This window comes from Choristoneura fumiferana, chromosome 29 (assembly GCF_025370935.1).
Source record: "Choristoneura fumiferana chromosome 29, NRCan_CFum_1, whole genome shotgun sequence".
In the NCBI taxonomy this organism is placed as follows: Eukaryota; Metazoa; Arthropoda; class Insecta; order Lepidoptera; family Tortricidae; genus Choristoneura; species Choristoneura fumiferana.
In genome coordinates, this window is record NC_133500.1 from 3,018,198 (window position 1) to 3,043,858 (window position 25,661).

General features: G+C 40.3%; 1 protein-coding gene across 4 annotated transcripts; it reads right to left on the reverse strand.

The window, feature by feature from the left end:
* Window positions 1-25,369, reverse strand: LOC141444321 (uncharacterized; the record flags this gene model as incomplete). Of its 4 annotated transcripts, none has more annotated exon segments than XM_074109852.1 (21): window positions 1-36; window positions 567-732; window positions 1,182-1,241; window positions 1,418-1,510; window positions 3,045-3,151; window positions 3,591-4,040; window positions 5,527-5,595; window positions 6,809-6,916; window positions 8,439-8,498; window positions 13,454-13,480; window positions 13,566-13,625; window positions 13,754-15,488; window positions 18,809-18,905; window positions 19,798-19,885; window positions 20,311-20,629; window positions 21,877-21,969; window positions 22,412-22,528; window positions 24,041-24,253; window positions 24,577-24,801; window positions 24,905-25,114; window positions 25,185-25,369. In XM_074109852.1, coding segments are annotated over 21 exon segments (4,366 nt in total), but the record flags the coding sequence as incomplete, so codon positions are not given.
* Between the last annotated feature and the right edge of the window lie 292 nt (window positions 25,370-25,661).

The window sequence follows — 25,661 nt, forward strand, 5'->3', positions numbered from 1 at the left end:
ACTTGTAGCATGGTGTCACTGTCACCCTTGCGCTACCTGTAAATAAATCATTTAGTTTTTTAGCTGAAATTATTATCGTTTTGTTTGATGCTTTAAAACTTAATAGTTGAATTCGACAACAATTTTAATGAGCAGCTATTTGTTTGTGCGGTCAGAGATTGGAATTTTGGCTGGATATACCTCATAATTATAAAAAAAATCTTCTTCTAGTGGTCGGATTGATTTTAAAGCTTAGTTATGTATTTCGGAGCGGCCAAGGTGGTCAAAAACATCGATACATTAATACTTTACCTCTTTCTAATACCTCGGCATGTGCCGATATTTTTGACCACCTTGGCCGTTCCGAAATATCTGATGGCGACTATACAGTTAAGTGCAAAAATATGAACTGACTGGATAACTATTTATAGTTCTTCAGTCGAGGACACTGAATCAGGTGCCAGGGTGGAACCTTTTCATAACCAATTTCGCTGTGATTTCTTTGGCAGATGTATGGGATGTCTACATAACATCAGTAGCACAAAGGTTCCACCCTAGTTTGTGACTGTTTCCTTGGCTGTACGCACCGCAGGTGAGCTCCTTAGTCTCGCACAGACGGTCGAAATCTTGCGCCGCATCGAGCCGCGCCGCGAACGTGTCGCCCGGCGACGCGATGCGCTTGAACGCGCTGATGCGGTGCGCCGCTATGAACGCCTGCAGCCGGCCCGCCTCCGGCTTGCCAGAGAACACCAGCTGGGGACAAACAACATGACTCATCATCATATCAGCCATAGGACGTCTTAGGCCTCCCCTATAGACCTCCAGTTGTTTCGATTGGAAGCAGCTTGCATCCACCGTGAACCCGCGGCTTTTACCAGGTCTCTTTTATCCCTCTCGTTGGTGGACGTCCTACGCTGCGCTTGCCCATCCGCGGTCTCCAACCAAGAACTTTTCGGCCCCAACGGCCATCCGTTCTCCGTGCTATATGGCCTGCCCATTGTCACTTCAACGAGCTAATTCTCTTGGCTATGTCGGTGACCTATACAAGGTGTCTTTAAATTCTTTCTGAATATTTTAGTTTAGATACGTTGATAAAGTAATCAGACAATGTTTTAATGCGCAACTCTTCTGCATTCTGTGATAAACATTAAACAAATAAATGACCAGAAATATTCCAAAACTAAAAAAAAAAAAAGTTTTACCTTAACGTAAAGCGGGTTGTTTTGATTTAACAGTCTCTTCGTAACATTCATTCCCAATGCCTGTAACAAAGAAAATATGCTTTATATATAAACTAAAACCAAAAAATTGCAAAAGATGATCATTAATCTTTGCTTATTCGTGACAAAAGTGCTTCGCGTAAGGTTTTCGGGCAGCCAGAAATAACGTTTTACGCGAGCGAAGCAATAAAAGCTAGTGAGTGATGATGATGAGTTACATTTTTGATGTCGTCTCCTGCGACGCCGTTCAGCTTGCCGAGTACTAGACGCTCTGCGTCCGACGAGGGCTCCTTCGGCAACGCCTGCGACACCTGTGACGAAGCATTTCATTATTAGTAAGAAACTCGTCAACCCATATACAGTCGAGGGCATAAATGTGACAATCCGTAGCAAATATCGGGACGTAGTTATGCAAACAGGAACCAACCCACACCTCCCCCCAAAGTTTAGATAAGTATGCAACAAGTTACTAAAATGCACCTTCTATCAACTCGATAGAGTGCATTTTAGTAACTTGTTGCATACTTATCTCAATTTTGGAGGGAGGTCTGGGTTGGTTCCTGTTTGCATAACTACGTCCTATCCATGTCATAAAGATGTATAGATAATTTTTACGTGTTGGTATTGCACGTGGGCAGTATCTGCCTAAGATGCAGTATCTGTATACTGCCCATCTTAGGCTGCATTTCCACGAGAGATGTACAGTCACCAGCACCAATATCTGACACAACAAGAGTGCATAAATATCTGATACGACTCTATTTCTAGGGCCGGAAGGACGTGTCAGATATTTTTGCACGCTCCGCTGTGGCAGATATTAATGCTGGTGACTGTACCTAGAAAAATATTTTCAAGGGTTTTGTAGTCGGTTCCATTTTCCGTTTATTTTTTATTTTTTTTTGAGTCGGTTTTACTTTTTTGTTATAATTTTTCTTTATTTCTCACATTTTAGTGATTCGTAGCCAAAGAACATCTCACAACGATTCCATTAAGCCCAAACAAGGCCTAGGTACGTTGTTTTATAACAGAGTTCCGTTGCCTACCTTCCGGCTTCAGCATCAGATCAGTTCGAAAGAATCATTAACTTAAAGCTCCTTCTTATTCGCTTATCTAGGTATATTCATCATGATCGTTTATAGACGAGCGAGCATTACTTAGCTTTGATGAGTTCCATTGGTCATCACGGTCTTCTTCATCAGGTCCAGGTTACCAAATGATACTTTCTGAATGTAGCTGAGCGGTGCGAGAATGTGGAACTTTGCGACTGGTCCACCAGAGATGTGTGAGATAGCTGAGCGCTGGGTAAGCTGCTTTTCAAATAAGCGAGCAGGGTGCGTGAGGCGAGAGCGCCACTGGCCGCTACTAGTGACTGAGTACTTCGCTACGGATTCCTCGCTCACATCCTTCCCTTGTTTTGTTTATCAACCTCGCTCTGCTGAACTGTTTCCACCAGAGCTTTACTGAGCAAGGATAGATAAATGAAGCGTTTATATTGGTTCTCTGGTGGAAGCACAGCCTTAACCTACGGTGCCCAAATATAGTCCTTTAACCGAGATGTGGCGATTTGTGATTGTGACACAAGTACAAATTAATTATTAACTGGTATGTAATTTGTAAATTATTTGTTTACTAGCTTTTGCCCGCGGCTTCGCCCGCGTGGGATTCGGTTATCGCGCGCTGTTCCCTCGGGAACTGTATTTTTCCGGGATAAAAAGTAGCCTCTCTGGCCCATAAACTATCTCTATGCCAATAATCACGTCGATCCGTTGCTCCGTTTCGACGTGAAAGACGGGACAAACATACAAACACACACACATTCGCATTTATAATATTAGAATGGCTTACCTTGGCCATTATCTGGTGTAGTTCATCCTCTAGCACGTGAGAAGTGGGAGAGTCCAGTTGGTAGTAGCCGTCAGGGTTTGGTTCCACCGATGGGGTCGTTTCTGGCTCTGAAGCTAGAAAAAACAAACAGTTAACAACATCTGTATCTGTACATACATCGGTGTGTTCTGCTGTTTGACCAAAATATTTCTCTCCAAATTTGACTTTCCAAAAAACTTATCGCAGTAGTTTCGAATCTGTCGCACATTTAAATTTCGCATTTTATTAATTTGGTCATAATTATCGTATGGCATAATTTTACCTTGCCAAGTAAGACAAACATCTGTTAACGTCAAAAAACTAGGTTAAGTCAATATTGTCAGGTTAGGTTAGAATCGTGAAAATGTGACTGATTTTTGCCAGTGACTTTGTTTCGCTTAAAAATATTAATAATTGGCAGAACAAGTGGGAGGAAAGATTTATTCAACCTATAGTTTTTTTCCAAACCGTCATATTTTATTAGATAACTTAATACTTTAATATCAACTCGTGGAATTTCAAGCTTACCTTTACTCTCCACAGGTTTGATATCCTTGTCAGCAGCAGACTTCGGTTTTTCAATTTGGGCCTCAGGCTTCTGTGCAGGTTTAGCTTCTTGTTTCTGCGCAACCGTTGGTTTTTGTGCACTTTTGACCGGTTCTACCTTTTGTGGAACAGTTTTCGCTTGTACCACCTTTTGCGGAACAGTTTTTTCAGTTTGTACCACGTTTTGCGGAACAGTTTTTGCGGTTTGTACCTTTTGTGGAACAATTTTAGCTGGTTCTACCTTTTGTGGAACAGCTTTCGAGTGTTCTGCCTTTGGTGGAATAGTTTTCGCTGTTTCTATCTTTTGTGGAACAGTTTTAACGGGTTCTGGTTTTCGTGGCACGGTTTTAGCGGGTTCTGGTTTTTGTGGAACCTGTTTTGGGGGCTGCTTCTGCACTGGGTTCCTTTGAGGGAGCGGTGGGTAGTTTGAAACTGTGGACAATATCAATAAGTAATATTTTATAATGCATCCCGTAATCACCAGAAAATGCAACTCTCATGCGCCGACCGCAAGTATTTTGTGTTAAATGGATGCAGTATAAAATTAAGTACTAAAACAATTGCGCCATTGCGCCCTGTCCTTGGTTTCGACAGTGAAACATTATTCTTTTTCATTTGGCCGCAGTGGGAACATGGGCGCCGGCATCTAGGAATAGCTCACATTTTCTTTAGATTAGACTGGGTTTCCACCAAAGATGTGCGAGGACGCGTTGCGAGATATGTGTTTGTCGTGAACCAATAGAAACTCTTCATTTACCTATCCTCGCTCCGCGCAGCTCTATTGCAGTCTTTCACAAAGTGGGCGATGGAGGCCAGGGGGGCGGTAAGGGGTCCAGAAAAAATCTCCACCTTTGTGCCTTCATTAGGCGAGTGAGACTAATATGTTATTGAGTTTTTTAATGTGAAAGAAAAATGAGGGGCGCTACAAAATAACTAATTTTCAAAGTGGGCGTTTGACGAAATACGTTTGGAAATCTCTGCTCTATTGGAAACAGCTCGGCAGAGCGAGGATAGGCAAATGAAGCGTCGAGTCGGGTGAGGAATGTAGCGTCGGTTGAGTCTAACATCTGGTAGCATGGTGTATGGTTGTGTTGCTCTGAAGATTAGCTCTGGTCGAGTTCGAATCGCGTCAGTGTAGTCTGGTGGTGGTGATAGATGGGTTTATGTGATTTGTGTGTGTTCTTACAGTGTGGAAGTGGAGGAACTGCATGAATACATATATCTTGCATAAGCTTAGCTATCATAAGGTCGAGGGGGAGCAAATAAATTATTTTTTCACTTCTCATGCTCGTAAAGTTGGCATTTATGCTGGATCTAGGCGACATAAAATTACTTTTTATGCTCAAGTGCATAAAGTAAAATCTTCGTCTAAGACCAAGGTAATCAGGTGTCAACAGCCACAAACAAAAAAAAATTATATATTTTTTAATCATTTTTAATTTATGTAAAACTAAAAATCAACAAATAAATCTAAAAAAATATAATTATATAGCAATGCACGAAAAACAAAAGGTACCTAGTAAGTGAACAATTGTTTCCACTGTTGCTATTTAATTTCCTCTCAATCGAAGTGAAAAGCAGAGTGTAAAACTCGAGCATTAAATCCATTTTCCCCTCGACGTGTCTATCCACCCTCGCCGTACCGGCTCGGATGGCTATATGAACGTCTCAGTTAAAATAGCTCGTTTTATGCTCTTGTTGTACAACCTACTATAGTTCATTGACATAGACCTCTGCAAAGTAACGCCTGATTCAATAAATTATTTAAATTAAGCGTTTCTATTGGTTCATGACAAACACATTCTTCGCAACGGCGGGTTGGGGTTCGGCGGACATTCCTCTGGAAATGCAGTCTAATAGAGGGCTTTTAGAAGAAGCCTTTAATTTCTAAGTGTTGCAAAAGTTAACTTGAGCTTACCACTTGCTTGCGACGGATTAAAAAGGACAGGTTTCTTTTCAATGACGGCAGCATTGGTAGCTCTTGGTTCTAAAGAAAAATAGTGAAACACTTAATGTACGTACAAAATCACTTGAATGTAACAAACAATTATAACTGGGAAGCTGTCAAAATAAATTTAAAAATCTGGAAGTAAAATTTCCAAGTATGACAGTGATCTGAGTAACTCTGTCTGTCTGTTATCCGTTGAAGCATAAACAGCTGAACCTATTAGATGATTTTTTTTAAAGATAGTTTGACACTCTTCTGGAAGGACATGATATATCTCGGAAAACTGCGTTCCAGCGGGATAGCGATAATCGAATTTTTCGCAGACGGAGTCGCGGGGGACAACTAGTTTTGTATTTTTTGTACACTACCTACATTTTATGCTAACAACAAATTTGATTACTGCACTTTCAGCTACTTACATACCAACTTTCAATTAAAACAAAGCATCGGAAGATGATGAACAAATTATCCGCTTGCAAGATTTGATCCAAATATACTCAGCGGCACAAAATTTGGCCCACTCTCCATACAATATTACCTATTACCTAACTGCATACATTTGACGGCCAGATTTTGTGCCGTTCAGTATATCGTAACTACTTTTAAAAAAACTCTTACCACGAAATAGATAATTTTTCTAAGTACGAGATTTTTTTCAAAGTACATAGTGATATATATCTAACAAAGTGACATACAAAGAGAAAATTTAATAATGAAATAGGGTGGCCAACTGGCAAGTGGGTCACCTTATACACCCGGAACACCAGCGGATTGCAGATACGTTGCAAGGCTTAGCCTAAGATTTCCGTGCCTAAAACTTTCCTAAAACTTTGTTAGCCTAAAATTTTCGTGACACTTTTGAATTATAACAATGAGGTCTCATTTATATTTAAAACATTTATCAATGTGTGATGAAACAGGCCCAAAATATATACCCACATATAGATAAATTAAGTTTCAAATTAGATTTTCAGTGCCTCAATTGACTCTAAGGGGCTGTTTCACCGCCCATTGGTTAATTTTATTTGACGGATAAATGTGATGCCGTCTCGGTCTATTCGAACAAAACAAATAGAGACGGCATCGCATTTATCCGTCAAATGAAAATCAATTGATGGTGAAACAGAGGGTAAAAGGACTAATTTAAAAACAGATGGTATAGACAAAATTATGACTACCTATGTATGTCTGTTAGGGTAAAGCCAAACGAAATAATTTATTTATTCTTGAGGGCATGAAAATGTCAACTTACCAGGAGCCATTTTATATGCTGGTTTCACCATAGGCCTTCGCTCTGGTTCTTGGTACGGGTGAGTTTCCACTCTAGGCTTCTTGGCCGGACTCGGGATGGGTTTCCATTCTGTGGAATATAGGTCTTTACTGAAACTGATTTAACATTTCATATGTTTTGGCCCTGATGAGTCCAAAATTTAAAGCTTTATTTTGCTATTTATAACTTAATCCGCGTTATTGATATAATTTGAACGCAGGTTTTTTACATTCCGGTTTGAAAGGTCACTCGAAAATGAAGACTTAAAAAACAATTTAAAAACCCAGTACCTGGGCGACCGAGCTTCGTTCGGGCTTATAATTATAACTCGAAAACAAGTTTTCCCAGAGATAAGATAAATCGATTTTTTATTCCCGAAAATCCTTACATACCAAATTTCATCGAAATCGTTGGAGACATTTCCGAGATCCCCGAAATATACTAACAAGAATTGCTCGTTTAAAGGTACCTATTAGATATAGAATAGAGAGATTAGATAAACACATTTAACTTAGTCTACGGTACCCCTTGACGAAATTATTAATATAGATTTTCATTATTTTGCAGACGTATAAAACAAAAAAGTTAATTGTTAAGAAAAAAAAACAATTGGTAGGTAAATGACAATGGTATATGTCCACACAGCCTATCTCTACAGCTTAACTCCTTGGTTCAATTCGATAATGATAACTTACTAATTTTAGAAATAAATTGACTAAAATTCTTATTTTATCTACTATTTGTCTCTAATAATTATTTTGAACATTTCAAATTTTGTTAAATCAATTATTGCTAACAATAATGTCAGTTGATTTATTTAAATGACCACATTGACTATGACTATGCTTAAAAAAAAAGATACATTGTCTTTTATGAATTGTACAATTTTTTTCTATTCATTTTAGTTTTTTTTATTCGATACATTTTTTCTCATATACTTACATTATGTATTATGTATATTTTTATACTTTCTTTGTAGTCGAAATGAAAAGCAGAGTGTTTAACTCCGAAAAAAACATCAATATCACACTCGAAATATTGGCACCCTCGCTATGCTCGGGTGCCAAGTTATCTCGTGTGATATTGGTTCTTTTCCTCCCTTGTTGAACAATCTACTATACTCCTATGCCGGTGACACGCATGTGTGTCAACATAATTAGTACTCCTAAATATGCCAGTGAAACAAATTCGTGACTGATCATTTCGGCCGGCGGATTTAGCCAGAGCCGAGCGTATTAAAGTCGTCAGACGTCGTGTGTGTCGGTATGTAGTTCCCGCTTGAATGTCAATATTAACATATTTTCCTTTGATGTGACAGGGACTTAAACAACGACGACTTCTCAATATAGAAAAGTCAGTCAATTATTCAAGGTTTAAGGTAGATTCATATAATTAAATTAAAATCCGACCGCGGATCCGCAAGCGCAGCGCAGAACGTTCACCGACGAGCTGGACGGATGACCGGTTAAATCCACGTTTCGCGGTCGATGCGGGCCGCTTCCAACCTAGGCACAACTGGAGTTCTATGACGGGGAGGCCTATGTCCAACATTGGACGTCCTACGGCTGATAGGATGATGATGAAATTAAAAATATTACATCTAAAACGTTACCTCTATAGCCGTCAGGTTTCACGGGCCTCTGGCGCGGACCCGGCGAATAGGCCCTCCTGCCTGCAACCAAACCGTTTGTCTCGGTAAATATTTAACAAAACTAGATTACTCGTAAAACTAAGGAGAAAACCAAATAACCTGATCATATCAGTGTAGAACAAATAATAATGCACATAAATATCGCCAGTTAAAGTTCTCAAAATCTCTGACTAGCTAGATGCGCGTAGCTTTATACAGAGCAGTCCTTTCTCACGTCTCGTCTATGACTGCGGCCTGCGCTCGACAGGCGGCGCGGCAAGTGTTATCTCTGCTCTTTAGGCATTTTTGCCACTGCCGGCGATAGCCGAGAAGCGAATAAAGCCACAAAGTAGAGTTGGCGAGCGCCGAGGAGCAAGTGCATAATTCCGTTAATTATTTATATGACTGCAACGGAGTACTCGCACTATAGAGTAAAACGACCACTGCATGTTCTCTAGGTGTGAGTACCGACTAGATACTAGTAGTTAGTGTCCAAGTCGCAACTATAAATGAAAATATTATATCTAAAGTGTCTGTCTATCTATAAAAATAAATAAAATTGAAACGTCTAATATTATACATGTACGACAGTAAAGGCCTTATTGATAATTGATAACAAAATAGCAATTTTTCGGATTTTTAGTGTCTGTCTGTTTGTTCTAGGTAATGTCTGTACCGGCTGAACCGATTTTGACGGAATTTTCACTGTCATGCAGCTGATGTTATAAGGAGTAACATAGGCTACTTTATTTTAGAAAAAAAAAACATATCTTCCATCCGCTGCTCCTCCTGCATTGCCGAGATCGCTGCACCTTTAGTTAACTGTATTTTTTTTTATCGGCGTCGGGACGTGATTCCCGATGACTCCATCGCTCACTAATGCTGGTACAGTCAGTCAACCGAACAATGGCGGTCAAACCATTCAGATCGGAGGAGGCTGAAGTGAGAATGTAGTATTGGGAGCAACATACCACAATAATAAAAAAACCTACACCACTGTGCGCATGCCAATGTGGCGATTACTGGAATTTTCCCCAATGATGTACACAACTTTGCCACGGCCCCAGTTCCCGGCAGCCCGGCTACTCCTGGCTGTGGCAGCGGTCATGGTTACCACAGAGCAGGGGGTGCAAAGAATCACCGGCAGAGATCCGGCTACCACCACATACGAACAGAGACTTATTGCCTAACACACTTGCTATCACAATCGTTTTCACTTCTTGTTGTCACACGGTATAAGACGGGTAGAAAGAGATGTTGAACGCGATCGCAAACGTCAGCGCGTTAGTTAATACGGCCTCTGGCCCTGGCAACATATAACACACACTCTGCGGACCGATGAGACCATGATACTTGATGAAGAGCTGAGCAAGATATGATGGGACGTATAGGATTGTCTGAAGTCCGAAGCCAGGGAGAAGACTCCATAATCCTGAAGTCCAGAAAACTTTTCTGACTTCCGGAAGGGCGGCCAGCAGTCCAAGGGTGGTGTCGGTTTATCCTCCACAAATCCTTCGTGAACAATATCGTCATAGTCATAACCAATGTGTCAACGAGAGTAGACATTAAACCCAGAATAGAGAAATGAACAAAGTAGGTAATTGTGTTTTGTGACAGGCTGAATTAGATGTCCACACGGACAAAGTCGCGAGAACCTATTATGGGATATCTTTCTTCAACTTTAGTAAACATTGAGACTATACTTTACCACTTAGTCCCGTGAAGAACGGCAGCCGGCAGATGCTTTTCATACTATGTAAGTACCAAATTATGAAGGTATGTGTATTAATTTATGTACTTACAAAAATCGAATACTGCATAGTGCTGATTGACAATTGAAACCTTTTTGTCTGACAGTTGTCCTGTAAAATAAGTTACTTGTAGTGTAACTTATTTTTATTTTGGACACAGGCCGTTCCAAAAGCTCAAACCTCAACGAAACAACCTGAGGGACTAAAAACCTGAAATGGGCGACAGGTGAAATACTGAAATATGAATGTCAAACATCTGAGACGTATATCTGTGGAATGAAACCTTGACAAGGATATAAAATCACCCCTTTCCCTAATTTTTTTTCTTGATAAATGAATAGAGTTTGACATCTTATAAAGATGAAAAGAAATTACCTTTATATATAACTATCAATGCTGAATAATATATATTTAGGTATTCTATTTAATGCCGGGGCAGTTCGCCGTGTGCTAGAAGATAAAGTAAAGAACAAATCTAGAAGCTGAACAAGCTAGCTCTTCAATTAAATAGTAACAAAACCAAGTAACCTTCTTCTTTCTTTCTTTCTGTCTTTCTTTGGATGTGAAAAATAGATTCCCTTTAAGAGTCTCAGGAGAGCTTTTTATTACTGCGGACAGGAGATAACAGTATTTTTCCGGGATTGATCCAAAGTGAACGTTTCAGCTCAGCTCATATAATCGATAAAAAACTGAATCTGAACTCCTCATTACCCAACCTGTTACTATACTTTCCAAAGAGGATGTGGCCTAATATAGTCCCCTGTGCAGCAGTTTGAAGTAAGTCATCGTTTCAATTTACCATGTAAAATAGCCAAAATAGTAAAACAGATTCTATATCGTAGTTGTTGCAACTCACTGATTCCTCGCGCTCGCGAGGCGGCACCTATGTATATTTCAACAAGTCCAAAAACTTACAAAACGATTCACGATGTACACTGGTATCTGAAGCTCTGCTCTACTCTGCTGTATTCAATTTTTTAAACTGTGAATGTTAATTTACCAGATCATCGAAATTCTTACCTGACAGTTGGGATTCTTTAGACCGTAACTGCACGTATCTTCCATCCAGCAATTCGCAGACATGATCCGTGTCTGCATTATATCTTGTTTCATGGCCGAAGACAAACTAGCCCCGCAGTGTGCACCTTGTCTGCTTCACCTTAAACTCCTTAACAGAACTACACATCGTTCAGACAAATAAAATATAATAAATTCGAAAGTCCAAACATAAAAGTATTATTTTAAAAAATCTATGTAATGTATATAAACAAATTGCTTAAAATAAACTTACCCATACTTATGTAAGATTATTTGGTAATATAACTATTAGAACGATATTGGTTTGTCACGATTCTTCAGAGGTTGACTATCATGACATAGATCAGTCTAAACATTTGGTCTTCCACTGTCACTTTCTGATAGTTACGCAACTTTTCAGATCCTTACAGATAACACTTGCAAAAACAAAAACAATTTTATGTGGATCAGCTTTATTATAAGAAAAAAAAAATGCAATCTTTTGCAAAACTTACACAAAATCAAAATTAATTCTAAATCCTCTCAACATAATACGTGGTGATCTTAAAAATCTCCCCCACACAAAAAACCCCCTGTCACACAAATCAATAGGTACTATACTTATATAGTTATCCAAGAAAGACGATATCTTCATTTTCAGAGTCAGACGAAGCCAAGTCCATGTTTGCGTCGTCATAAGTATCATGAAACTCCAACTTGTATTTTTTTATAGTTTCCAGTAAATGTCTCTCAGATTTCTTATACTTAACATGCACGCACTTTGAACTTACATCATCAACGTAATCAAGCATATATTTCATCGAAACAATGGTCTCCACTGATTCAATGTCGATGTCTACTTCGAATCTGTACTTGCTTTTCGATCTTTCTTCCACCAACTTCTTCGGCTTCCATTTACTAAAGTACAATCCCTTGACACCCTTATTGCTCTGTTTGATTCGTTCGAAAGCCTTGGCACAGTTCACTTTGGAGTCGGAAGGAATGACAATGCTCATGTCTATGTAACGAGTGTTGGACTCATCGCTTCCAAGAATGATGATGGACTGTTTGTTCAGTTTGCCGATGTTTACGCCTGTCAACCACCGCTTCGATTCAGCGTTTTCTGGCAGAACGCCCAGATATCCTGGACTCACAAAGCCGTGTTTTGTGAAATCGGTGCTACTTCTACCATCTTCCTGATGGTACTTGAAGATCTTGTAGATCAACATCTCTCTAACCTTGCACGCCTGTAAGATAGTTAAAGGTTTGTTGCCAGCCAGGCCTATTTTCACAATCTTCGGGTCTTTCCCGATGGACGGCATGGGAGAGTTCATGACAGCATTTTTGATTTCCGACTCATCCGTAATAGACGGGTCTTTTAACCCTATATCGAACGCATCTTTATCGATCGCTACGGCCTTTAAAAATACGTTTACTTTCTGCAGTTCGTAGCTTAAAGTCATCTTGTGTTTCTCGAGGGCGCGCGCAGCGGACGGCGGCATGTCGACGTACACTCTGGTGCCTTTGGTGGTGACAATCTTCTTCACGAACTTCCACTTACCTACGTTGGCCCCTTCCAGTTTCTTGTTCTGCAGCTTGAGCTTGGTGAGCGGTTCGATGTTCCGGTACCTGGAATGGCCGGGCAGCCAGATGGCCGCGCGCTCGTACCACAACTCCTCGTTAGTGTACACGAGGATATTAAATAAAATGAAGATGCTAAAATCGAAATTTACGAGCCAGTCTTTGGACATCTCATCGTTAGTGTGCAGCTCGAATCTACACGAACTCTGCAAGCCTTTGAAAGTGAAATCGGGTGCCCATCCCTGCGAGATCTCGGTGACGCCAATTATCTGATTGATGAGGAACTGCCTCAAATAATCCGCTTGCAGTTCCGAGAAAGGTTCGAAGTCGTCTTTGCAGAGATAGAGGTTGTATCCCACAGGTTTGGATTGTAGCTCGTACTCCTGCTGGGGTTCCTGTAATGGTGGGAACATGGGCGCGGGCACCATCATCGGGGGGCCCATCATCATGGGATGCATCGGGGGACCCATCGTCATGGGATGCATCGATGGAGGATACATCCCATACGACGGCGCTGGCTCCGGCGCTCGAGTCATATCCCATTCTGGAACTGTTTAAACACTTACATAGTACTGGCGAAGACGCTTTAACAATAAAGAAAAAAATATTCATTTTTCAAAAATAGATAAAAACCTTTTTTGTACTCACCATGCTGTGTGTTTATGATATTAGCGTCTGTAAAGAAGGAAAGGGCGATATGACTCACAGCAAGTACTAAAAATGAAACAGAATGAAATGAAGGTAGAAATGTTGGGTTTACCTTTGTTCAAGTCAGGCTCAGGAGTCCGTCTAGACCTCTTTGCGGGGACTTCAGCGTATTCTGCAAAAGATTGGCAATATTAAATTGTCTATTTACACAATTGTGCCCAATTATCTTATTTTGATATCGATCACAGACGTAATTAATTCAGTGTGAATAGTCAAGAGGTCTGAAATGTTGTATCTTACCTGGAGCTGATCGTTTCGGCCTAAACTGACTCGGGAAGCTGGCCATCACATCTCTTAAGATCTTGTCCTCGCCGGCACCGCTGTACTTGGCGTTAAACTTGATCACGAGTTCGATGAACGAAACATCGTTGTCTCCAAACATTTCGTTTATAAGCTTGCCGACGGAAACCCTCAACTCTTCACAGATGCGAGAATTCTGCGGGGCTTCGGCATCGATGTTGTGTTTGTCGAGAATCTTCTGTGATATCTCTTGGGTGGCTTTTTCCTTCTTCGCTTTGATCGCGGCTATTATAATAGCTTTATTTTTCAAGTGTTCGTCTGTGTTCCAGTCTTCCTTTCTGCGTTCTTCGATGCGGAAGTCGCGGCGGTCTTCGTCGTGATGCCTGTCTTCGAAGGGCTTCGGTTGCGGCGGCCCGCGCTCGTATTCTCTCTTGCGGTCGTCTCGGCGGTACTCCTCAGCCCTTTTGTGGAAGTCTTGAGCTCGCTTGTGAACATCTTCGAACTGTTTGTCGAGCTCTTCCGACATTTTTCGAAGCACATCCCTGCGTAATTCAATCCGCGATGGTTCGTCTCGCTTCGGGAAGTCCCCTCTATAAACGTCCCTCTCTGGTGGTTTCAATGGTATCTCCCGCGGCTTCCAATCGGATAAGTCATGCTTCCTGATGTCATCGCGTCTGTCTTCATAGTCGTCTCTAGGGCTAAATTTAGGTCTATCGATATCGTGACCAAATTTAGGGTCTTTTCTCATCAAGTCATCACGACTAACTTTGGGTTCTTGATAGTCGTCCCGAGGACTGAATTTGGGTACTTTAATGAAGTCATCGCGTGGGGAGAATTTAGGTCTCTTGTCGAAGTCGTCTCTGGGACTAAATTTGGGTCCTTTCTTGTCAAAGTCATCTCTGGGACTAAATTTAGGTCCTTTCTTTTCAAAGTCATCTCTGGGGCTAAATTTGGGTCCTTTCTTTTCAAAGTCATCTCTGGGGCTAAATTTGGGTCCTTTCTTTTCAAAGTCATCTCTGGGGCTAAACTTTGGTCCGACTTTCTTGTCAAAGTCATCTCTAGGGTTGAATTTGGGAACTTTTTTGTCGAAGTCGTCCCGAGGACTGAACTTGGGCCCATCTCTCGGGAATCTATCGTGAGGCTTGAATTCCAGCTCTTCCCTGTGTTCCGGAGGTACGATCGGCCCCAGATCCCTCCTCACACGAATGCCTTCTGGAGCAGGGAACCGTCTGTCGTCCTCCGGTCTTCTGGTATCGCTAATGTCTTTCTTGTAGTCCCAAACTGGTTTCCTCTTGGTTTCTACGTCGGCAAAATCGGGTCTCTTTTCGTCTCTGCTGGCCTGCCCGGGCCAGATGGGCGGCGGGGGGGCTTCGCCGAGGTCTGGGCTGCGGCGCTTCTCGAGGGCCCAGGAGCGGCGCGGCGAGCGAGGCGACGGCGAGTGTCGCTTGTAGCGATCTCTGCTCGGAGACGTGTCTCTACGAAGCGGCGATCGGGACTTCCGTGGTGAATGAGACCTTTGATCTTTGTCCAGGCGAAGTCCTGGCCTCTCGAACGGCATACGCGCGCTCCTTTCTTCCTCTCTCTTCTTGAGGACCTCGTTAAACATAGCTTTGTCTCGCTCTTGCTGCCACGGCGAGTCTCTGGTTTCGACGGGACGCTGCCCCTGGATCGGATATTTAACTTTTTCGTGAGCGTTCGGTCTGTATCCACCAGGGTACATAGCCTGATTTGCCGCCTGTAAATTGAAATTTTATTTGCAAAACGAACACATATTTATAAACATTATAGAGATCAGAACAAACCCAAACTTATAAACAATATAGAGATCATTTATTTTTAAATAAGTAAATAAGACACAACACTGCGTGGGACTCTTCAGATTCTTCCAGGGGATAAAATAAAGCTATTCGCTTTTCGTGAAAGTACCTAACGGGTCCGAGGTTACATTAAAGTATGCCGTTTTTAAAAGGCGTTAACTATTGAATTATTTAAAACTACACACCACGTTTCAAATTTTGCTCGATGTTTGTTCGCTACGTATGATATTTGCCATTATTTGCGCTTTCGTGTCGAGGTTATTCAAACAGTTATGTGAAACAGCTGCTATACATAACTCCAGTGTCTATGCGAAAAAGATCTTGCGTCTTATGATCACTTCAAAATCCATTAATATACCAGCGTGTTAAACTTTGCCCGGGTAACGGAATTAGTGTGCATTATTGAGACTGAGTTAGCAGAAAATAGGTACTTAATTCTTGAACGGTTCGGTGATGCTTTCAAGTGCTTCAATTTCAAAGTGGAACTCATCTGTGAAGTGACTTTCTTTGCACAGTAAGTTAAAAAATATAATCCAGTGTCCGATGGGCCATCCTCAGCTTATCAAATGTACTATTTTCCATATACCTGGCTATTGTATACTTTGTGTATACAATATAATTGTAAACTTTAGTGCATGTTCTTCATTCGCCATCTGATACTTTTACGGTTAGAAGCAGTTCAATCATCACTCCTTTTCTGTTTCTGACTGTCGCAAATATTATGTATATATCAATAAATAGTCAGTAATTACTAAAATGAATGAACCAGTTGCATTTTACTGGCTAGTGAGTTCAATTTTAAAGTTCTAAAATGTTCGATTTTATTGGATAAATATTTCATATTATTCAGATTTTGTCGCGAAATATGGAAGAATATGGATTTATTTTGGAATCTATTTCTTGCCCGTTTTTTTGTAAAGGTAACATTTTTCAGAAATGATTTTGAAGGTCGCTCTCGATGTTTGGCTTAGCTTTTGGAACACCTGTTACTTTCGGCTATTACTCAAAACAAGACAAATTCATGCTCTATCAATTTTCGTGTGCGTCCGTGGATCGGCGCTTTCGATTATTACCGTGTCAGCACAAAAACGCTGATAATTGTTGAATCGTCTGGGACATGACGAGAAAAATCTAACTGCAGATGTTACTTATGCTTTTCTTCATTTATATATTTTGTAATCGTTCAGTTTCGCGTTCAAACTATGAATTTTAAAAGTACGAGCTCTTTGGAATTTTAGTGACGATAAAATATGTAGATGCTATAAATTAATTATGTTTTTATTCTTAGCAGACTCGCTTTCAACCCCGAACTCGATAATAAACGTAGATGTGGTCTAAAATGAAGCTCACTTGCCTAGCAAACCTTTGTGCACTCTTGGTTAGAAAACTGGCACTAGCAGTTGAGATCCGATTTGTCAGAAAGCTTTTTATGAATATGGAGCACAATTCTTTGAGCGTTTGTATAAAGTTTTTGAATATTATATTCATTTTAAGATCATCGATTTTTCACCACCTTATTTAAAAGAGCATCACGCCCATTTATTTCGTCCTCCCGTCCTTCTGGGTCGAATGAGTTTCACCTTTTTAATTCCTCAAGGTTTCCTTTCAAGTGGATTCAAAATATTTATTGGTATCACATAAAAATTCTCACTGTGTTACATTTACTTTGTAAACTTAACTTAGTCATCGGCTCCGCGTTTTTTGGACAGTATTAAAACTTAGCGATGACAGAAAGGTCATTTTAGTTACCGACACGGTAACCCACGGCGATTTTTTGTAGCGATGCAGTAGCGATGCTGTCGCGCGTTCGCATAGATACAGTCGCGATGCGGTCGCTGGCTGTGTACCCTCGCCCACATAACCAGGATTCAGTCGCGATGCAAACGCGCTACTGTCGCGCTTCACCCTCCCTCCGTTCTCTCCACGATGTCGTCCGAAACCGTCGCGCGTTTATGCTGTAGCGCGTTAGTAGCGATGCTGTCGAGCATTTACAAAACGCCCGACAGCATCGCTAGAAAGTCGCCGTGGGCGAGGGGCCCTGCAGGGCTGCATATTATTTCTTTTAAATAAATTTTCCACGATCTTCCAAATCAATAATTTCAGTCGTTTTTCGTTAGACAGATATACATATTATATAAATTTTATAATCTTTGATATTCTACACCTTGCCTATCGGCACATTTCAAATTTTTTTATTTTATTTTCTGCAGCTTAAGAATCCATATGTATTTTTTTTTGCGGCATTTTTTTCTGAGCATGATGATAGCATTTATGCAAGTTCCTTTGCAGTCAAAACTAAACGATTGCATTTGCAAACTCTGCTGATCTAGGTGGTTATTTCACCATTACTAGGGGTCCGTAATCCTAACAAAACCCTTATGTTGGTTGTCTTAGTTCTTCTTTATGTTAAGGCTATGTCACCCAAGCCATGAAAATCCAGGAACTTATCGTATTTTTATCACAGAATTGCACGTCTACAGCTGGCAACTCTAAAATTGACAGGTAGCGGGAGAAGTTGTCACCAAATAAAATCCTAATGTTTTTCATTTCAGGAGCCATTGGCAGTAGTGGTTGCTAACCTAAACCAACCGGTTGCCAAAAACAAAAAGTTGAAGTTATTTCATCTGGTAAACAGGAAGTGCTGTAAGTATACTCGTCGCCCGTCGAGGAATGGGACAAGAAATGAGTACCTAAAGCTAACTTAAAGGCAAGTCCCGTCTTATAATTTCAGGTGCGGTCGGCCCTCGCACGTGGCATTAAAACAAATACTATGTAATTAAATGAACATTAGTTTCCTGAGAGCTTCACTCGCTACCAATCAATATTAGAATTGTCAGCTGTGTAAATGTGTTATTTTTTTAAATATAAATACGTTACCGTATTTATTTATGAATTTCTAATTATTTTAACAGACTTTAAAAATGGAGGTTCTTAATTCGACTGCGGGTCAATCAACTCTTTCTTGTTTGTTATTCTGACCCATTGTCCAAGAGACAACTGTGACAGTTTCTTAAAATTATTAGTAAATTAACTTTAACATAAAACTAGAAGCTCATGGTTTCAAACAGTTGTCCAGGGGACGTAACCATGGCAACGAGGTAAGTACATGAAAAAGTTGGTCGATCTCAGAACTTACAAAATGGCAACATTTGACACTGGGAGCGAGTGAACTTGTCAGCAAATCCATGAATCTTCATTGAATCGTACAGTAAGTCCTTAAAGCGTCAACGGCACTTACTTGCGAGGGCGGTTCGTAGGCAGGCCGCACGCTCTTGCCGCCGGCGCGATCTAGGAACTCGTCAGGTTTGTCGGCGAGGCGGCGAGACGGAGAATACCTGGAGCAAAATGAGAGGTTTTGATCTATTTCGACGACAACCGGATAGCCAAGGAACCTGACTATGAAGCTTGAGGTCCCAGGTTCCAATCCCCAGTCCGGAAATATATTTGTGTGTATAATACGAGTGTTTGTTCTCGGGTCTTGGGTGTTTAATATGTATTAATTAATGTATGTATTCATCTAAAGTATGTTTATCTGTTGCTACTCATAGCTTTGCTTAGTTTGGGACTAGTTCAATTGGTGTCAATTGTCCTCATGATATTTATTTATTAAGCTATTGTAGATTCAAGATCAAATTGAGTATTAACTCTACTAACACCTCAAAACCGTTTGGAGCGACTTAAAACGGACCATGAGCTGAGCATTTATTAAAAGCTTTTATCTGACTTCACACGTGTTTGTATGTATTTAGGGAATGCAATCTCGCGAGATTGGGGCTCAGGCGAGATCTCGGGAGTTTAGGGATAACAATACCGCAAGATCTCGCGAGATTGGCAGTTGTGTGTTTATTCTTGCAAATAATCGCGACATTTGAATAAATTAGGGAAAAAAAAAGAATTATAGGTATTATGAAATAAACCCTGAAATCAACCCAATGCACGCCAATGGAGGCCTATGTCCAACAGGACGTTGTACGGCTGATAATGGTGCTGATGATGCAAACAACTACACCCAATCAAATCAAATCAAATGTTTAGTCAGCAAAAAGTTGCACTATTTTTTTATTACATAATACTTATTCATATGCGAACAGTACTGTTATGCCGCGTAGGAACTACGGCCCAAGCCCTCTCATTTTGAGAGGAGGCCTGTATCCTGCTGTGGGACGTATAAAGGCCGAGATGATGACGATGAGATGATGAATGGTACTGTCCAATAATGAACCTTACCTCAAGCTGGCCGGATCCGGGCGGCGGTTCGGCGACCGCTTGCCGGGCGAAGGCCGGCGCCCCGACCACGACCGTCCCGGACCATCCACTGCGGGAGATAAAGACAAATTAGTGAAAATCAAAAAAAGCTAAAATATACTCAGCGGCACCAAATTTGGCCCACTACATACAAAATTACCTATTACTGCATACATTTTGAGGGCAACATTTTTTGCCGCTGCGTATTGTACGAGTATAATTAAATTCAAACTGTTCAAATTGACGTATTACCGAGATGGCCAATATTATACAAAACAAGTTCGGTAGATTATTGACCTAATTTAGTTCAGAATGTATTTTTTAATTCTTAATGAAATATTGAAATGTAAAAAAAGGTAAAGGTAGAGCCGTCGCAGCAGCAGCCTAGTGGTTTCTCAAGCAGAGGGTCGGGGATTCGAGTCCGGGCTCGAACAGATCTAATGGTTCAGATGGTGGTTAAACGCTAGTAAGTAATAAAATAATAACAATACTTACTTCCTGGCCCCATGCGTCCTGGTGACCGTCTCTCATGCTCAAGAGGCCTTGGCCCGGGAGACCCCCGTCTCCCAGGGGACCTCCTGCCCGGCGACATGCGCCTTCCAGGGGACCGTCTGGGCGGCGACCTTCTGCCAGGAGAATATCTCCTGGGCGACCCTCGTCCGGGGGAAGCCTTCCGAAATGGCGACTCCCGCATATGGCGGTCTGGTGACAGGGGCTCGAAATCTTTGTCGTAGTCCTTGAAGCTGTCGGAGCCTTGGGGCTTGATGGGAGGCCGCTTGGGGTCGGTGAAGGCGGGAGGTTTCTGCTGTTGTTGCTGACAAAGGAAATTAAAGTTAAAAAGTGGCAGCCTTAATTGGTATTATTGACCAATAGCCCCTAATTTCACATATTTAATTTGAGAGCATACATTCAGATAAGATTTTTTTTTTCAAACTTATGTCGGATCGGAATACATACAGGCTAACAATAAAAAATGTTTGTGAGTGTGTGCGCATGTTTGTTACTCCAAGCTAAAACGGTTAGAAGGATTTGGATGAAATTTAATATGAAGGATATGAAGGTATCTGGACATAACACATCAAGCTACTTTTTATCCCGATATCGCCACGGTATCTGGATAAAATCTTGAAATATTATCTGCTGGGCTTAAAGTCATGGAAATTGGCACAGTTGTTTATAATGCAACATCAATAAAAAGAACAATGTAATTTTTTAGAAATTCCCACGAAAATTGAGTTAAATCCCGAAATTTCAATTCAGCTGATGTATCTAAATTAAATGATTTACGTGTTTGAAGCAGCAGGTACGCACTAGTATTTTGCAGGTGGTAGGACCTTGTGCAAGGTCCGCCCGGATTGTTACCACCGTCTTGCTCGCTAATCCTGCCGTGAAGCAGCAGTGTTTGCACTGTTGTGTTTCGGCGTGGAGAGTAAGTCGGTGAAATTACTGGCACTTGAGGTATCCTATCTTAGGCCTCTAGTTTGCAATACCCCTGGTGTTGCAGATGTTTATGAGCGGTGGTGTTCTCTTACCATCAGGAGACCCACTTGCTTGTTTGCCATCCAGTCGAATAAAAAAAAAACTTTTTTTTATACAGTATTTATAGTATTTTTTTGTAGTTTTTTTGTGCCTACTCGTGACCACGGATTTAGTCGAAACGTCGAAGGAAATATTTACTCGTGTGTTTAGCGTGTGATAAGTCCCGTTTTTGATATTTCATTATTTTATTTTATTTTTATGCCCGACGCAAAAAGAGGGGTGTTATATGTTAAGGTTTTCTAGCGATGGTTCTTAAGACATGTTTTATCAAAATCGGTTCAGCCGTTTTTGAGATATTGAACTTTGAAGTGACAATGTCGGGGGTTTTCCAACGTTTTGTTGGTTAGGTTATTTATTTATTTAATAAAACATTACACCATCATTCAGGACATCCAATGTGATATATACAAGTTAGCATAAAGGAAGTTATGTGAAAATCACATTATAGTGTTACTTATATTTATAAGTCATTAGTTATTATCGTCAACACTTAAATGTCATTTGGTGTTTCCCCATAGTTACCTGCTGCATCCAAGGTTGGCCCGCTTGCGGCGCCGGCCCTTGCCCCAAATTATACTCACTCGGACCTTGGAAGTTGTCTTTCATTATAGTCATCTGAAAACAATTTATTTACCATAAACAAATATTACTCCTGTTTACCAAAAGGCATCCAATGTGTTAACAGGTGTTTTCACCAGTGTGGCCTGTCAGGTTGATTTATGATCGAAAAATATGCCTAAAAATAGTTTGAACGCTATTTATGACTCATTATAAAAATAATGAGCAAACGAATTTAGAAACGATTACAACGATTTTATTCATTAGTTTATTATGGAGCATGTTCAAAATACAACACAAGCGAGAGCCCTTTGCTCTTCCCGAATCCGAAATTAATATGTAACAAGAGCCTCTGTTATAGATCTGTCAAATTTTACAATAAAATCTACATCTGTAATTAATCATAAACAATTTTTGCTACATCGGCTACATAAGTAAGACCTACTTAAAGGGTAAGAAAAGTTATATTACTGAACTAATAAATTAAAGAACATCATACTGGTTTATTCTGCGGTGGGTAATCTTGGCCTGGATATCTGTTGGGCTGTACCAGGGGCCGGTTAATTGGGGTGTCTACAATCTCCACTGTCCGGAGGACGTGAGACCTTTGCTGCGGCTGGAATAAAAAAAAAGCTTTAAGCAAGAGGGAATTAATAATAAGAGGTATAGTAAAGAGAACATACATTTCACAGGTAAATATGATTGTACAATTACCATCATAGCTCTTATTTTCATTGAATGTATTCTCAAATTTACTTATTAATATGCTAATATGAAGCGGTATACAGTCTATTTCATAAATATGGCTTGATTTCTAATAATTATGTGTTAAATAAAAATATATTGTATCCGTGAACTTGAGCACTTACGGCGTAGAGTTTGAATATTTTTTATCAATACCTATATCGATATTCTTCCAATAAATTGTTGTACTAAAATTTGTAGCTGCTTTTCTCCGATTTAAAGATTTGAGAAAATAAAAGTAAAATAACAATATTGAGAATTTAATGATTTTAAGTAAATAAAATAATAACTATTTGTTTCCAAACAAAAATTCAGTGTTTTGTTTTTGGGTTCCGTACTCAAATGGTGCCTAACGGCACCCTATACTAAGCCTCCTCTGTCTGTCTGTGCGTCTGTCGCAGAGCTGTATCGTATAATCGTGTAAAGTCAATTTAGCTATGATTTTCATATGTTTTGATCGAGTCAATTTTAATAATATTGAGATAACAATTGGACTTTTGTGCCACGCTAACTAAAAATACCTTAAGTGTTCATTAAAGCTAGGTATGTAGCTTGTTCGTGTTTTATTCATAGCTTACTATTGACACTATTGACATACGATATACGAATATAGGTACCTACCTGTCTAGTGTAAAGTTAGCGACGAGTGACATGATGATGATGATGAATATTCGACCGAATACGAATATTCGGTAAACCTGCCAAATACCGATTATAAAACGAATATTCGGTCCATCCCTACCCTAATAAAAACACGAAAAGACGTACGAAAAAAAAAAAGTTAAGAAGCGGCCATACCTCTGCTTAAAATACGCAAAATGCGGAATCGCAGTGACGTGCCGTAAACGTCACGAGTTTTGTTCAGTAAAGTCCTGACGTTTACGGCACGTCACTGCGATTCCGTATTTTAAGCAGCGGTGTGGAGAGCATGCGATAAAACCGTCACCGTTTTTGAAGCAGCAGTGTGGCCGCTCCTTTATTTAGGGGTTTCTATCCTTGCTTCCCTAAAGCGATGGAAGACCACACCCTCCGGCTAGAAGTATGAAAATATTGATATACAGCCAATGTTTACCCAGAAAAAAAAAGTTAGTTGATGATGATGATGATGAATGTGTCTCTACCCTCTGGACACAGACCGAAATCCTGAGTAGAGTTCCTTAAAAATGCTGTAATATTGTAAATTATTTTATTACATAAATATAAAAAAAATTAACACAAAATTAATGTATGTTCCGAAACCCAAATCATAGGTCAGTCATTTACTTATTAATACTGTGGTGTTAGGTATGAGACTGTACATTTAGAAATACCCTTATCAACATGTTCTATTCATCTGGTAGAGACTAGACATGTTGTATTTCATGTGACTCCATAATATACTTACTGGTTCTGGCATGTTGTTTTTAGCCTGGAATCCATAGCCCTGGTCCTGTGGGCCTCTATTTCCCTGGAACTGGTCCCGCTGGGGAAACGGCTTCAGATCTGGCCGCTGCATCTGTGGAGGACCCGAATGCATGTTCTGGTGGTTGGGCAGATGACCCTGGTGGTTCGGGTGAAGGTTCTGAGGCTGGTTGTGGTGCGGCATTTGATTTTGATGCTGATGAATAAAATAAAAGATAGAAATAAAATAAAGGATAGGAAGCCACGGAAAACTACATTAAACAAGGCTTGAGCTCGACATGTGGCAATTAAAAAACGGTAGATAGGTCTGCTGCTCTAAATAAATAAACAAAAAGACAGCCTTAAATTTGGCACAGATCCACATCTAGTCATATCAAAGGAAGTTAGATTTTTCAATAATACTATTAAATAATGTATTACAAGAAGAAAATGATTGATTGGTACTACATAGTTTGCCACTAGTTTACTGTGCTGATGGGTCACAACATAATAGGTTAATATGATATAGCTTAAATATACCTGTTGTTGTGGAGGTATATATTGATTTTGCATGGATGGGCCTTGTCCTTGATAGCCAAAATTGTTCTGGGGCCCCTGCCCCATGGGGTTGGGTGCCCACTGGTTCGGCTGGGGCTGCTGCTGCCCCCACGGAGATGGCCGAGAATCATTGTAGTCATTGCCTCGGTAATCAGTATGGGGTTGGTTAAAATTCTGGTTTTGTTGAGGTCCAGGCCCCGGCATTGGCTAAAAAAAAAGAGTATTTACACGATTTAAACATGGAATAATAGTTGATTCAAGGGTGCAAACTATATTGAAACTAAAAAATACAAGAATGGAACTTTCTTACCGTCTTCCCGACCGGAGTAACGCTCAACACGTATCCTCCTGCTAGCCGATATCCATCTAGACATTTCATTAAATGGGCGCCCTCGTTGGCATCCGCCAAACCTATTCGAACCTTCTTTAACCCATTGTTATCGCCAACCAAATCATCCAAAATAAAGTCGTTAAGACTACATCGTGTTTTAATTAACACTTTCAAGTCCTTGTACTTAGTCTGAAACAAGTATTTTTACGATTAACAGTGAAAAACATCACAAAACTAATTCATGAACTCGACCGCTTACCGTTAGTGGGAGGCCAAGAATTGTTAACATCATCTTGATAAGAGAATATTACTTATTATTAGCGCGACCTAAAACTTATTAACTCATTCTTGACGATGAGATGAGAATTGTGATTTTTTCAAATTATATTGCGAATGCTTGCTTGCTTTTCCGCACAGACCAAAGACATCTCTTATTAGTCTGTGCCAAAGACTACAGTACAATATATATGCATGGAGGCATAGCACACACCAATATATACTGTATATACCACAGACTACTAAGACGCAAAGATACTACGTATCGTATACGTATCTTTTCCGTCCGAAGGGAAAACACAGATAAGAAAATTGATCAGAGTATTAGAATTTAGAAATTGATTGAACAGAAAAAAAATATGAACAACAGAACACTACTACGAAACTCGAAGTTCGTATCGTACCGTCCCTCTCGCTCTCGTATTAAATAGTATGTGTCAGAGGGACGGCACTACACGAA